This window comes from Notolabrus celidotus, chromosome 18 (assembly GCF_009762535.1).
Source record: "Notolabrus celidotus isolate fNotCel1 chromosome 18, fNotCel1.pri, whole genome shotgun sequence".
NCBI classification, from domain to species: Eukaryota; Metazoa; Chordata; class Actinopteri; order Labriformes; family Labridae; genus Notolabrus; species Notolabrus celidotus.
In genome coordinates this window covers 15869393-15885415 of record NC_048289.1, presented here as the reverse complement: position 1 = coordinate 15885415, position 16023 = coordinate 15869393, and the positions used below count along the sequence as shown (strand labels likewise).

General features: G+C 38.5%; 2 protein-coding genes across 2 annotated transcripts; one reads left to right on the top strand and one right to left on the bottom strand.

Annotated features, from left to right (window-relative positions):
- The first annotated feature begins 274 nt into the window (after window positions 1–274).
- On the top strand, window positions 275–5797 carry LOC117830510 (progestin and adipoQ receptor family member 4). Its single transcript, XM_034708655.1, has 3 exons — window positions 275–440; window positions 1353–1571; window positions 5093–5797. The coding sequence occupies exons 1-3, from the start codon at window positions 275–277 to the stop codon at window positions 5524–5526; spliced, it is 819 nt and encodes a 272-aa protein (XP_034564546.1). The 3' UTR covers window positions 5527–5797.
- A 140-nt stretch (window positions 5798–5937) lies between these two features.
- pelo (pelota mRNA surveillance and ribosome rescue factor) lies at window positions 5938–14621 on the bottom strand. Its single transcript, XM_034707905.1, has 13 exons — window positions 14371–14621; window positions 13878–13970; window positions 12668–12818; window positions 12322–12412; window positions 11147–11310; window positions 10898–10958; window positions 10477–10638; window positions 10332–10378; window positions 10177–10250; window positions 10018–10089; window positions 9709–9783; window positions 9583–9614; window positions 5938–6437 (listed from the first exon to the last, which is right to left on the bottom strand). Exons 1-13 carry the CDS (start codon window positions 14430–14432, stop codon window positions 6343–6345), a joined length of 1179 nt encoding a protein of 392 aa, XP_034563796.1. The 5' UTR covers window positions 14433–14621; the 3' UTR covers window positions 5938–6342.
- Between the last annotated feature and the right edge of the window lie 1402 nt (window positions 14622–16023).

Genomic DNA, 16023 nt, shown 5'->3' with positions numbered 1-16023 from the left:
TCGCAGTGCACATGCCTTTTGTGGGGATTAACCCCCAGCTTAAGGATAAGAACCCTTCACTGATTGGTCCTGCAGAAAGCATACCACTTTGCCAGCTCAACAGGTTGCCTGCTTGGAATAACACCTGTCCAATGATGGATTTCAGGTAGCAGACCTTCCAGCTCTTTGTCGTCATAGCCGTGCCCGGGTGTCCTCTGAGCGTGGCTATTAGGATGGAAATGTTGAGGAACCTGAACTTTTGACTAAATGTGAGTGCATCCGGCGGGAAGAAGTGATGGTGCTTTACAGAGAGCCACGGCTGCTGGAGTTTGCAAAGACCCCATCGCATCTTCAGTTCAACAAATATGTTCTGACAGGTTACCGGCCGGTGTGCACAGCTCAGGAATGCATCAGCAGCTTATTTTACATGCACAATGAGCTGGGGAACATCTACACACATGGTGAGTCTTGATAGTAGCTCTGCATTTCTATTCCTTCTTCAGGATTATTCTTAAGTAACTTTGGAGACTATTGGAGTACATTAAGTCATATAGCAGGCTGATTTCTGGTAGCACATTTTCCTTACCTTGTAACCCTTTTAACCTATTCAGGGGATGCACAAAAAATAGGAAGCAGATATCAACTACTCTCACTTATGGCCCGTAACCGGCATACTTGACAAGAGTGTGTAATGAGGATATGGGGTATTAGCTGTAATCTGCCCTGGGAATCCCTGTCCTGGAAATAACCTTCAGGTAATTAGGTCTTTGAAAGGTGTGTGACACTTTTCAGCTCTAAGTGCTCAAGCACATCATAATGGGAAAAGCAGCCTGGATTGCACAGATAGCAAGCCGATGCAAAATTATGAAGAACAAATGTACTTTACATGAGTGACTTTGATATGAGGGTTACACACTTTGCATTAGTTTAAAATACATGCAAAGATGGACATGTAGCTCTGCATGAGGAGTTTAAAGCTGCATAGCCTTTAACTTTCAAAGCTAACCTCCGCACTCCATTTTCTCCTTGGATATCTGTTAAGTTCATTAAGGCTAACACTTCCTAAGAGGAAGTGTTAGAGTAAAATCTGTGGATCGCTGCCCAGGAACTTGTAGCCAAATGCTATAAATTTCACATGGTTCCTGGCGCAGAAACAAACAGGAAGCACTATCAGACTTCTTAATTCCTCAACATGTTCCACACAGTTTTATGCACCTGTTTACAATACAAGAGAAGTCAAAACTACTACATAAGAATCAATCCTACAAACATTAACTTCACTCACCCCAGGTGGCAATCCTATCTCATTTTCTTCCTGCATCTCATTTCTCTAATTTTCTGCTCCTTCTTCTCCTGATCTTCGGTGACCTCAGGCATCCCTTTTTTCCTTTTCTTGGTGCTGCTGCCTTTCAGTATCCCCTGGGAGGAGGTGGACAGCATCTGGATTTGTGTGGTCCACTACCTGGCCTGCCTCTCCCCCACCATAGGCTCAGTGGTCTACCATGTGTTCATGAACCATGTGGGAGGAGAGCATGTGTACGACACTCTCCTCTCCCTGGACATGTTCGGGGTCTGCCTGGTTAACACCCTCGGTAGGTTGTTGATGCTCAGAGGCCTTTCTGTTTTCTGTCTAAATTGTTAGATTAGTCCCTGTTTGCAACATCTTCACTTTTCAACACATTAGTCTAACAAATTACACTCTACTTAGAGATTACTCACTTGCTTTGTGAGGGGCTTTGAACCACACCTTGCAGTCTTGATCTGGGCAGTGAGTTGGCTCAGTGGTTATTTAAGGACATAGGCTAATTGAGCCAACTTCCTCACCTGTGTAGGAAAAAAGCTAGTAAGGTGACCTTGAGTGAAAAGTGTGTCTCTGTGCTTTTTCCAGTGTTGTTGCTTCAATTTAAACATATATTTTTTGTTTTAAGTCAAAAGTCTCATGTTTTCAAAAGCATATCACAAATCTGTATAAAATGCTTTTTCATTGGGAGTACTCAAAAGATATTTAGACATTGCTATCTTAAATAAATGTTGAGTATTTTGTATGGGGCAACGTTTGTAATGTTGTGCACAATGTAGAGTGAATTTTTTAAAGTCACTTTTTTTATCACATTTAGAGAAATATTTGTGATCTTCTTCACATTTAATTTTGTTGTGAAAAGTATATTAAGTTAAAATTTTGTTAAATCAAAATGCTAAATATAAATCTAAATGTTAAATATAAATCTAAATGTTCAACAATAAATCTTAATGTTCAATGATAAATCTAAATGTTAAATATAAATCTAAATATTAAATATAAATGTTAAATATAAATATAAATGCTAAACATAAATATAAATGTTAAATGTATATCTAAATGTTCAACGATAAATCTAAATGTTCAACGATAAATCTAAATGTTAAATATAATATAAATATAAATAAAAAATTGAAATATAAATATAAATCTTAAATCTAAATCTAAATGTTGAATATAAATGTTAAATGTTGTTCTGCGATCCTAAATATTTAGCTGATATGCAGCAGTTTGAATTTGCATATCATCTAAATATTTAGGATCACGGAGCAGAATTTAAAATTTAGATTTTACATTTAACATTTATATTTATATGTAACATTTATATTTATATTTAACATTTTGATTTATATTTAACATTTAGATTTATCGTTGAACATTTAGATATATATTTAACATTAAATTTATATTTAAAATGTATATTTATTGTTGAACATTTACATTTATATTTAACATTTAGATTTAGATTTAGCATTTGGATTTATCGTTGAACATTTATATTTATATTTAATATTTATATTTAGCATTTGGATTTAACAATGATTTTAACTTAATATATATTTTCACAACAATGTTAAATGTGAATAAGATCACAACTATTCCTTTAAATGTGATAAAAAAGTGACTTAAAAATTCACTCTACATTTTTATGACATTTTGGAGCTAAATGTGGAGACATGTTGCTGTTTTTTTCAGTGTGCACAACTTTACAAACGGCGCCCCATAATTTTGTGGGTGTACAGTAATTTGCTTTCTTTGCTTGAGGTAGATGTAAGAATCAAAACCACAGATCCCGGTCCCTGCAATATTACAATTAAGCCAGGGGACTGTTAGCTTAGTATGAAGACAAGAAATAGCTAGCCTAGCGAAACCTAGCTCTGTTTTAAGCTCTGGTTTAAGCTAGTAAAGAAGTCCTATCAGCAGCTCTATAGCTCACTAATCAAAGCTTGGGGTGGCAGCTTTGAAAAAAGAGCTAATTTGGCAGTGTCCAGAAAAGTGTCTAAAGAACTTAACATACTCCTTTTGCTGAGGGATAGAGTATGTTGAGAGTGATGCGCAGGTCATGGTTGTTCCTACCAACTGTATCAGATAACTATTGTCTGCAATGTTTGTGCAACTAACTAGATTGCTTTAGCAAGTGAACACAGTCTTCCTCACTGAAGGATAAGTCCAAAAGAGAGGATTTGGAGAGGAGTGCAGTCCGTGGTTGTTATCAAACTACATTTCTCTGCAACTAGCTTACATAGCGTTAGCTTGTTGAAGACTGTAAGGCAGAGAGCATACAGGCAGGTTGGTAGTTCAGCTACCAGCCCTGACTACTAGTGGAATCGTATCGATTCTGTGGGATCGATATATCGATTCCCACACACTACTCATTTGAGTATCGATTACTCTAATAAAATATCGATACTAATTATGCGAAATAAAAGCGCATGTGTCACCTCTGATTCTTTTAGGGTAACTTACTCCAAAGTTTTGTACCGAAGAAGCTGTTTTAAGCTTTCCACTCAGATAATTTAAATAAAGGATGTTAATTATTTATTATTTATGTGTTTTTCTAAATTTATTTCATTGTTTAAAAAAAGGTCACCAAAGGATTTGCATATTCAAGTTGTTAAAGAAAAACAGTATTTGCTATGGGAGTTGTCTTTCAAGCGTTGCTTTTTATTATTATTTTTAAATCACTGAAAGTATTGGCATCGGTATCGGGTATAGAATAAATTGCCAAATAAGTATTCGGTATCGTATCGAATCATAAAAGTGTGGTATCGCCCAGCACTAATAACTACACAAAGATGCTACCTTAAGTTGAAAAAAAAGGTTTTCTTTTGGTTATTTTCAACAGGGCCTACCTTTATGCTATGCTAAGCTAACCACTGAGCTGTTTCCAAGTCTTTTTGTTATGCTAAGCTAACTGACTATTGGCATAAAAGCCATCTAAGGCTCAAGGTTACTTTATTCGTACCTGTAGGTAGATTTTGTTTGCAGTGAGTCAGCCTCCTTTTAACATCAAAACAACAAACAGCACAAGACAATACATGACAAACAACAGTGACAAAGTGCTTAATGCTTAAGAGGTAACCCTGAATAAAAACAATAAAAACAGGAAATGAGCAATCAATAAGAACAAAATCAATAAAAACAAGATAGACATAAAATCAATCATTGGTCAATAAAAACATGATAGAAACAAGATAAGAGAAAGAAAGTGCCACCAGTAAAAAAAACAAGATAAAAAGGTCCATCAATACTTAAGAAATAGTGAAGAACTTGTTTATAGAGAATCATGCTGTATTACTGTGACTTGTTTGTGTAACTGATGGCTACTGGAACAAAGCTGCTTTTATATCCCTTGGTTGAGCATGCCGGGACCTTATACGTCCGTCCAGATGGGAGGAGCTGATATTCAAGGTTTAAAGGAAGGGAGTCACTGCTTAAAATTGAACTAGCCATCCTCTGGAACCGTCCGGTATACAGGGCTTCTGGATATAGCTGTGACTCCCCAATCAGCTTGCTTGACCATTTCACAATTTTTGATCTAACTCCCATACCTACAGTTTTAAATTATCAAGAGATCAAAACACTGGGGTTTGATGATTCTGCTATTTGCGTTCACACGTGCAGCTCACCAAAATAAAGTTTCAGTGCCTGTGTTAGAGTATTAGGGAGACAAGTTTTGGTAGTGTTTCACAGCAAAGACTGAGTGTAAGTCTTGTCTAAACTAAACTCAGGCACCAAGCAGGTCAATTTTATTTAACTTGTTTTCAAATAAATGCTGCCTTTTCACTGATGTGAATTCCCTCTTTTCACCAGGGGCACTCCCCATCATCCACATCACCCTTCTTTGCTACCCCATCCTTAGACAGACTGCCCTGCTGGCCTACATCCTCCTGTCTACCTGGGGCATCTACTGTGCCACAACGGCCCGCACTAACGTCCTGCGCCTAAGAGCGTTTGTGTGGCAGGCCCTGTTCCGCTTTAGCCTCTTCCTGTTCCGGGTTTTCGGCAGCGGGGTGGGCAGCCCCAACTCCCTGCGCCTCTTCGTCATCATGGACACCCTAGCTGTTGTGGGTGGATTGGTCAACATTATCCAAATCCCAGAGCGCTTCGTCCCTGGCTACTTCGATAACTGGGGAAACAGCCACCAGATCATGCATGTTATGGTCATTTGCTCGATTATCTACCTGCACTGGGGAACACTGGAGGATTTAGCCTGGATTAAGACCTACCAGTGTTCTACTGAGTGATGCCAAGTGTATCAACCACACACCCACGATGCACTCAGGACTACATTGATAGCGAAGCGGTTTAGGTGTAAAAAGCAGAGTGGTTTTAAAATGCACTTTAGTCCTAGCTGCTGAAAGGGAAGTTTGCAATTTGACATTTTGCCAGTGCAGAAACAGGAGGAGCTTAATGCTCTAATTGTGGTCCTCCAGTATAAAAATTTCAAATAAAAAATCCTGAGCATACTTGATTTTCAGTTTGCTGAAATACAGTAGTATTGGGTCGCATTACCCATTACAGAAAATAGATTTGAAAATGTATAAATATATTGTATGTAATAAAGTCTATATTTTTTTATAACCATCTTAAACTTGTGTTTATTGATGTACTTGACTTGATGTATGATGGAAGTGTGAAAAAAGTGCAATATTAGAGTGGGTCAATGCTCCAGTTTATTTGAAAGAGAAATATAATACATTTGAGGAAAAAATGTGTATGTTCTATTGCTCAACAAGAGTCAAACTTTTACAGTTTTTATTTGGACTTGGCAACAAATGTTACATTCCTGTTTCTTGGCATTCTAATGAACTTCACCCACCTTCAAGCCAAAAGCACCAAAGCACTGAAAAACTGCATCAAATGACGGTCACTTCAAGGAAATGATTTTGTAGAGTAGATATGGTAAATGGTTAAGTTTCTGCAGAGATGCAATGGGTTGACCATAACACAGCAGCTTAATTGTTTTATGACACACTGAGTCAATGCATTCCTGTGTTATCGCTGGACGACCTTCCTTTTCATTTCTCACAACAAGAGTTCTCCCTGCTACAGTTTGTGGATCAGTCTTCGTCTGAGCTGCTGTCATCCTCAGGCTCTGATAGGTCGGCGATGGGAAACCGCAAAAGGGCAGCCACCCCGCTCAGCTGAGTCAGTTCTGAGGAGAAGGTGGAGAATAAATCAAAACTTGACAGTACAAAGACGGCAACAAATATGGTAAACAAACTGTTTCTGACTGTTATCTATCAGAGACAGGCAGAGCCCGAATCAATGATTGGAGAGAGCCAAGAATTTATTGGTGTCAATTCAGCACACTTAGCAATAACTGACACCAATAAACTCCTTTCACAGAAACGATCATCAAACATTTACAGCTCAGTCCTGATAGAACATTTCTGTTATTTATGTAGCAAACTCTACAGAAACAGTTGGTTGCTGTTTTTGAGTGTATCCTGCATGTGCCAAGCAGTGCTCATTATTCTGCTGAACGACAGCTAATGGTAGTGATGAGCAAAGGGAAAAAGAAATACACCAACAAAATCAACAAAGAAGAAGACTATAAGCTCCTAAGAATTTAATTAAACAATAGTTTGTAATAAATAAGGTTTTTAATTAATTTTGAAACAAAGGCCTTGAGGATTGTGGATGTGTGTGTCAAGTCAACTACACCATTAAATATTGCCACCCTCGCTAGTAAGCACCAGAATAACTAGGTGTTTTTTTTGTATTACTAATGCAGGCCTAAAATGCCGGTCATATGTTGTGTCTTACCAGGAGCACAGCCACTCACCACTCACCTAGGGTCTCATTGATAAACGTTGCTTACGCACAAAACAAGGCCTGAAACTGGCGTACGCTAGTTTTCACGCCAAGTTTGTGATTTATAAAAAAAAAAACTTGACGGGAAAATGTACCTACTGGTAAGCAAACTCTGACCAAGGCGTATGTACATTTTAGAGGCAGAAGGAATCAGCGACGCAGTTGGTGAGAGGGAGAACTGAAGTCATATTATATTTTAATGCCTTTCACACATTTCGTTTCATTGAATAACAACATTAACAGATCCGCGTCACCATCATCACTAAAATCTTCATATTCCATTTGTATGTGTCTGTGGTGAGTCGTTTCCAATAAGCTGTCATTAAAATATCAAACATCAAATATTTAACCAGCTTGGTCTCACTGTCACATTACATCCACAGTGTAGAGAAAACACACGGACCGTATCCTAACGTGTTCGTCGGGAGTTAAAACCAAAGACATCAGAAGACGTAAATCAGCCGCGAAGCAAAGTGACAGTCAAGTTTTCAATGTTTCTAACGCCGTGCAGAGTCACTAAGTGTAGTTATACTATTAATGAAGACTGCTGTACGACAGACACGGAGTCCAGAGACACGGTGACAGCTGCCTCACACACTGATCACATCTTCATCACCTGCTCGTGATTACTGTGTTAATGAGAGAAGTGTGGAGTAAAGCCATGACCGGTTCTCAGTTATTATCCTACATAACCTCTCAATCAGTCAAAGCACAGGCTAAGCTGCCCGTGATGAAACCAGCACATTAAAACTTATATTCACAAATCAAACTTCTGTCAGATAATATCAGAGAGGGAGATCGCTTAAGGACGTGAGCTCTCTGTGATGTAAAATAAAAAGTGTGTGTCCTGTAAAACAATGCAGTGAGACCTGTGCGTAATGATGAATGATGGATGCTCTGGCACTGCTGAAGGATACATGAATGCTACAGCGACGTGGAGTCACTCGATGTATATATGTGTATATATATATATATATATATATATATATGTGTGTATATATATTTTATTTTAGTGTCCCTCCGGCTGTAAGAAACAAACAATAAGTGCTCTCTGACCTCTGCTTCATTCATGAGGACCGTGCTTCTGACACACGATTTGTGTGTCAGAAACAATATTTTCTCCGTCTTCCTCTCTGTTGTTGCCGTGATTCAACGTGAGAACCTTTGATCTTCCGGCTCATTTTATGCATGTTCATTCATAAAGTGCTTTGCATTGACCGTATATGGTTGAATGTGGGCGCGAAAATGGCGGATTACGAGGCTGAACTACGTGCGCATATCTCCAGGTGGTTTGTGATTTATAAACGGAACATTGCGTAAAGTTTGTGTGCGAACGGTTTTATACAGCTGTGCTCATAAGTTTACATACCCTGGCAGAATTTGTGATTTTTTGGCCATTTTACAGAGAATATGAATGATAAGAGAAAAACTTTTTTTTTCACTCCTGGTTAGTGGTTGGGTGAATCAAAATTTTTATCAAACAACTGTGTTTACTCTTTTTTATATCATAAAGACAACAGAAACTACCCAAGAAACCATAAATTCTGCCAGGGTATGTAAACTTATGAGCACAACTGTAAATCAGACGTATTTTTGGCGCACGCCATTTCCGGGTTTTCAGAGTACGTATACTTTTAGTAGGGATTCTACGCACTCCTTTATAAATGAGACCCCTGGACCGTAGCCTTCGGTTCTGGGCTGGCAAATGCCATAATGCTATAATGCTCTCTCTCAACACAGATTGCAATTGATATCTCATAGCACGGCTCAGTATTTGCAGAGAGAAAGTTGTATGTAGGCTGTGTCTGGTTACCTTAACACAGCCTACAGTGCATAATGAGCATAGGCAAGTGAACATTAAGGTGCTGTGTCCACTGCCACCTTTTTTTTGCAGTGGGGGGGAATAGAACGCTCTTATACACAGTATGAAAAAAGTAAAAAATGCTCTGTATGCTTCATAAGTGCTTTTATTCAATGACATTCTAACAAGAAACTGTAAAAACTAGTGATAGAAATTGTGTCATAGCATTAGAAGAAGCTCTAAACTTGGATATTGTACCTCAAAAGAGAGAGACTGAAGGCTGGTGGTGCTAGCTCTGCTAATGGTGGTCACACTTGGCAAACCTATTTGACATTGTTTCCCAACAGACTCTAGGATCCTCTGTTTGGCTGTGTCAACTAAATTAGGTTGAAAGTTTCTTCTAGTCAGCCAGAATTTACATTTCTGTTTAAACAACTGGGGTATCAATTGCTTCAGAACATCCTAGTGAGGATCAAAGTATATGCAACACCTTTTATGGCTTGGGGTTACTTATAATGCAATATGATGGGGGACAGTGTGAAAGGAACATTTTTCTCTTTTATTTCATCACTCTTTAGAGTATCTTTAATCTATAAGCTACTACTGTGACAGTTATACTATATATCTGTAAAATCTCAATGTCTTTTTCATCTGAATCAACAAAAATGTAGATATAACTTACGTTCACCAGACACATGAAGGCTTGAGAATATTCTGCATGAAAAAAAAAAGTTATTAGCTGTTTGCTTTAGAGAGGATATTCCTGCACATTAAAAGATAAAACATCATTCAAAAAAACATCAAATACCTGACATTGCCGCCATTGTCTCTGACATTGTCCACCAACCGGACATAGCGGCTCCTCGTTGCAACATCCTGATGTCTGGAGGGAAACACAGAGACCCACAGAGCGTGTAAAGATATACATGTATGGTTCCAGGTGAGTTGCAGGAATTGATGAAGTAATGTGTGAATAGATTCTGAGGAAAGCCTCTAAGTGTGTGGTTTTCATCTGATTCTGTAGACATGATTTTCAGCGTCAACCAAGCACAGCGTACAATTTCAATGTGCATTTGAAACCAGTAACTAAAACCCAAAAGAGGCAAACAGCATGTACCTGAATAACTTATCACTTATCAACAAGGTGTCGATGGCGAGGGCGTCAGCAGCTTTCTCCACATGTGCCAGTCTGTAAGGATACAAAGGTTGCTTATAATCATCATGAGTACATGCAGACTCTGTGATTATTGCTGTGTCCTGGTGCATCATCACTCACCCGTAGAAGGCTCTGTCGGGCTCGTGCTGCAGCATCTTATAGAATTCCTCCAAGGCCTTCACCTCTCCTGCTGCCTGAATAGAAAACCAGTTAGTTTCGTTTTTCGACCTTTATTAAGAGGATGATCAGCAGACGACCACAGCATGCATAGTCACCTTGGTATCAGAAAGCCTGCTTGTCACAGTGGGATCGGTGAGGATTTCTGCAATGAAAAACAAATGTTTCTATAATATGTCAACTTCTGGTTTGATTTTAGGTGTCATAGTTTAGTTTATTCTAGTAGCCTGCACCAGTTTGTACCTTTGAGGGAGTACTTGTGACCTGATGACGAGTGGACCACTATGAATTTGGGTCGATTCTCCAGCAGGATCTTGTTATCCTGTCGCACAGCCTCTTTGAAGAGGTAGGTCATAAACTGGTCTCGCACAAACCCTGGACTGGCTATCAGGATGCATTTCACCACTAGGCAAGAGTACAAAATCCAACTTATACACGTGTGATTTATATGAATGAAATCATATTACTCTGATATCAGTTTATACTAAAACAAAAGAGGGAACAAGCAAAGAGCATGTACTAAAAATGCAATAAAATGACCAGAATGGGAACAACAGATAAAAAAGAGAGAAGCATGCCACACAAAACAGGAACATACAATGTGTGTGTATGCAGGTGAGCGTGAGTGTTAGTGTGAGTGTGACAATGTAAACAGCAGCACTACCGTCAAAGTTGATGTGGCGAAGAATCGCCTGCATGACGGCCTCATAGAACCGCTCAAGCGCCTGCAAACAGAAAGAAATGTGAGACTACATACTAAAACACCCACACTGAGGGACTCTGGCATCTTGTAACTGCCTCACTAAATGAGAAATATGATTTCTCCTCTGACGTCATTCATACTTGAAATAACGCACCCTCTTCCTTTTATCTAAGTTCAATAAATACATAGTTCCAGAGAGCTCTTCCTTACCTTCTCGTGCTGGGTGCAGCTCCCCCGTCTCTTGCGAGGAATGGTCAGCTCCACTTTGGCACGGAGCAGAGTCATAGCTGGGGTCACCAGCACCAGGTTGGCCAGACCCTCCTGCATCACCACGGCTGCTACGTCGGCCTTCTGGGTCGCATCACATGCCTGCTCTGAAGAGCAACAAGAAACCCGTGATCAGTGTTGAAAACAATAAAAAACAAATGATATACTTGTTTACATACCACGACAACAAAAATTAAACTCAAGGGCATCTTTTTTTTTTTTTTTTGCCACACTGCAAACAGTGCTAGTTCAGAAGAAGTCATGTGACACACTGATACATAGCCTCTTATTTCCTGTTTTCACTGTTTTAGCTGTGCTTGCTCTCTTTACTTCATCTCTATGAAGCCTAACCACTGTTGCTCTCTCTCTCTCTGTCGCTTGCAGTACCTTTGGGTTAAAAGATCTGTCTTTGTAGATCTGCCTTTTTCAAACGCTTTGGCACCTTTCGATTCTATCTAATGTAAAAATAACACAGGTTGTATCATTTACATCACGTAAAATATCAAAGCATCAAACATTTCCGTTAACCTTCGTTACTACTATTTGTGTTTTCATTGTAAAGAAATCAGTACTTGGTGCCTGTCGCTGGTTTACTGCTGCAGATTTACAAAACCACTTCATACTGAGGCAGCTATGACTCAATGGACCTCCACTCCTTCAAAACATGAACCCATCTGTCAGTTATTCTCCCTATTCGGTTCCCATGGCAACTATCTCTCTTTGTTGGCACCGTTAATAAATTAACATCAAAGCACTGTGCTCTTTTATGTAAAAGACAACCAGCTAGAGTGTCATCCTGTCAGTCAGGCAACACAGTGCTAATCAGCTCTTAAAATAATTCATCTGACTCATGATTGTTGGTGTTTCAACTAGCTGCAGTTAAAGCAACACCCGGCAGGCTGTAGCTGGAATTAAAAAAAAAAAAGAAAGCTAAAACAAAAGCAGCCAACATCTAATCTCTAAATTCTCTAAAATCTACTCAGCAGAACTCTTTTATTTCCAAATATCGCAGTGGTCAACCCAGTATTAAAAGACAGTGAAGAAAGCTGCATGTAGATGGTCACACAAACATCAATCCTCTATCAACCCAGTTTGTAAAATGTGTTGAAACAGCTTACCAATTCTGTCCAACACGACACTGTCCCAGCTCTTTTTAGCGAGAGTGAACTTTCTGTTGAGCTCAAGCTCAATAGTGTGGTAAGCCCCCATCTGAGGAAGAGCAGAGAACATCATCATAACTACTTTATCCATCACACATGAGTTTACACTGGGACAAAATATACTTTATGACAGGGTGATGACACAATAAGAATATAGTGTAGAACTAGCTTGATGTCAGACACAAGTTGTAAGTGTAGGGATCTCTAAATGATCCTTGAATTGCTTTGTGTAATTTTTTTGTCAATATGAAACATCTCATAAATGAAATAACTAAAACTTTCAGATTGTGTAGAAAATTCAGACCTTGACATACTGGTTCTCCACTATGTTAGTGCCCTTTACTCTCAGCTGGCAGGCCTGGGAGTCAAAGTCAATAGACTCCACACTTAAGGTCAGCGTGGTCCGAACTCTGGAGCTGCCAACACTGCCGGTCTGGGACTCTGTCTGCACCTTCCTAAGGGGACATGGAACAGTGAAATTTAGAACTTTGTTATCTTCCAGCAGAAATGAGACATGGACTTAACTTCCACAGGGCACTTGTTAAATAAGTCAAATCTATAGACCAAAACACAAACAGAAAGAGAGAGAGAAAGAAAAAACAAAACAATGATTAAGAAACCCTTAAAAATTAATTATTGTTATTTTACTTTTATTTAATATTACTATTCCTATTATTATTATTATTATTATTATTATTATTATTATTATTATTATTATTATTGTTGTTGGTATTATTATTGTTATCATTATTATCCTTTTCATTGGTTGTTGTATACTTTATCCATCTGTCTTTTTTTATCCTTTCTTTTTTCTTCATTTGACTAACTGCATGTAATAATCTTCAAAAATGCAAAGAAAAAAGAAAAAGTTGATTTCATTAACAAACCTATAGCCTAGCTAAACTGGACTATTTGCTTTGCTTAATAAATGAAGATATTAAATTATATACTCGTATTTATGTGAGAGCAAGGCATCAAGTAAAACAACAGCTGAATTACTTCTACAGACATTTAATAAACTACAGATGTTAATAAAAATGATCATGATTCAAACAATGATCAATGCCATTTGAAGTATTTTTAGGCTTTAATGGCACGAAAACAGAGTATAGAATTTGTACTCTTGCAAAAGCAGAAGTACTGTGTAAACAGAGTTTTATGTTGCAACTCTTAATTTCAGCTCAAATAAGTTACAACACATTCAACTTGTGTAGCTGAGTAAATGGGTTGTGTTACTATTAAACCTGATCAGGGGTTTTAACGTACGTGGATGGAACCTAAACCTTGAGTGGCATTAGCTTAACACTATACAAATGTACAACGTGACAGGGCGGTAGATTAAAACCCTTTCAACTAATGGAAAATGTAAGGACTGACAAAGTAAGGACCAAAAAGATACTGCATTGCTTTCTCCCAATATAACAAAGTTCTAAATCTCTCTCTCTGCTGTGCTGGGAAACAGTGTGACAGTAAGGTGTGCACCACAGCTGTTTTTGACATGTGTTACTGGTGACCTGATAGTGGAGGCTCTCAGGCTGTCCCCCACTTGCAGCAGGTTGTAGGTGTGCCACATATCCTCGGCCTCCTCTGGCATCAGAGTCACCTGACTGAAGAAGAGCATGACATCAACAAGCCAGTTGTTATTTGTGTCAGTGATGAATGCTGTATTGTCTACAGTACATTAAGTGTTAATCACTTAGGTCCGTATTACTGTAATATACATAATTTACACAAATAGAAGTTAATAAAGCCACAGGGTTTGAGTGTTCATCTACAGATTATATCTTAAGAGATATAATCTATGCTCATGTAGCTGTGCTCCGTGCACCTTGTGTCGATACTCAAAAATAAAGAGGGATCATTTATAATCCAAAACTATGTGCGTATCTGCTTGAGTATGGGTCTGTAAATCACAGATGAACATTTACCACGATTTACTTGACACATGTACAGTCAGCTGCTACATAGCATGCTGATTAGCTTGCTAACATGCTAACAGTCACTCACCCGGCATTATCTTTTTCAATGTCTTTGTGGAGCAACTTCATGCTTGGATGGTTGTATATCATAAAAAGGGAAGAACACTAGCCTAAATTAGATTTTTTTAAATTCATCCGAGTCACATTCATGGTTAACTTTTAGTGAATTAGCAGGCTAGCTAAGCCATCTCTCAGACTTCAGAATGAATCACTCGGTGCGGGTTGTTGCCAGGCGCTGGGACATTGCGTCATTCCAACATACGTCATCGTTTCTTCCCATCTTCGTCACTTCTGTACGGTGGCCCTGAAGTGCAAAACACAACCGCAATTCAGAAAACACTACGACATTACAGTATTTCTCAATTGCTAAAACACATTTCTTGACATCCACCAAGCTTTTCTCAACACTATAAGCACAAAACATTTCTTTTTTAGATATATATTCTGATAGATTAGATATATATTGACATAGAGTGGTCTAGACCTCCTATGTTTGTAAAAGCGTATTGAGATGACGCTTGTTGTGATTTGGCGCTATACAAATAAAGATTGATTGATTGATTGATTGATTGATTGATTGATTGATTGATTGATTGATTGATTGATTGATTGAAAACCCAATTTTCAAACTACATTCACCAAACTTCTGACTCTTCCTGCAAAACCAAACAATGTTGTCAGATCATACCCCAAGTCAGTCAAATTTAAAAACAACACTGAGCAGTCATTACACACTACATCCAAACATCTGAAAACACAATGCTCAGGACATGAAGCTGTAGAAATAATGTTTGTTGTTCACAGGAGGCTAAATGAATTTTTCACCCAAAAAAATCCTCTGTAAATTTAGCACCTGTATCCAGTAAAAGTAAAGTAAACACAAATACAAATGAGAAGAACATTACAGTGTAATCCACAAAATCAAACTGAAGTGCTTACAGTATCTACAATCATTCAGCCACAGCATCATACGTGCTGGGTCAGGCCTCACAGGCCACATTCTCCCTGGCCAGGCAACAGGGAAAAAAACCCTGGAGTGCCGGATCCAGGCTGATATTGGTTTCCTCCAAGCGGCAACCTTTGGTCTAAAAATATGAGTCCAATGCAGAAGTGCTAAAAACTGTAGTTCATCGAGAATCCGCTTGAGGCTGGCTAAAAATGGGAAATGATTTGCCTTAGTGTTTTCTGAATTGCCGTTGTGTTTTCTGATTTGCCTTTGTGTTTTCTGATTTGCCGTTGTGTTTTCTGAATTGCTGTAATGTTTTCTGAATTGCCGTAGTGTTTTCTGAATTGCCTTAGTGTTTTCTGATTTGCCATTGTGTTTTCTGATTTGCCGTAGTGTTTTCTGATTTGCCGTAGTGTTTTCTGAATTGCTGTAGTGTTTTCTGAATTGCCTTTGTTTTTTTCTGATTTGCTGTAGTGTTTTCTGAATAGTCGTAGTGTTTTCTGAATTGCTGTAGTGTTTTCTGAATAGTCGTAGTGTTTACTGAATTGCCGTTGATATGTGCACTTCAGGGCCACCGTACTTCCGTGGGTGTCGCTGTGCTGCGCAACAAATAAAGAACGATATGAATGTAGAGAAACTTGCATAGACGGAGCTAACACCGACCAAGCTTGCGTTGTTTAATAAAATATCCCGTTTGAGACTGACAGAACATTAGATAAGAATGTAAAGGGCTGT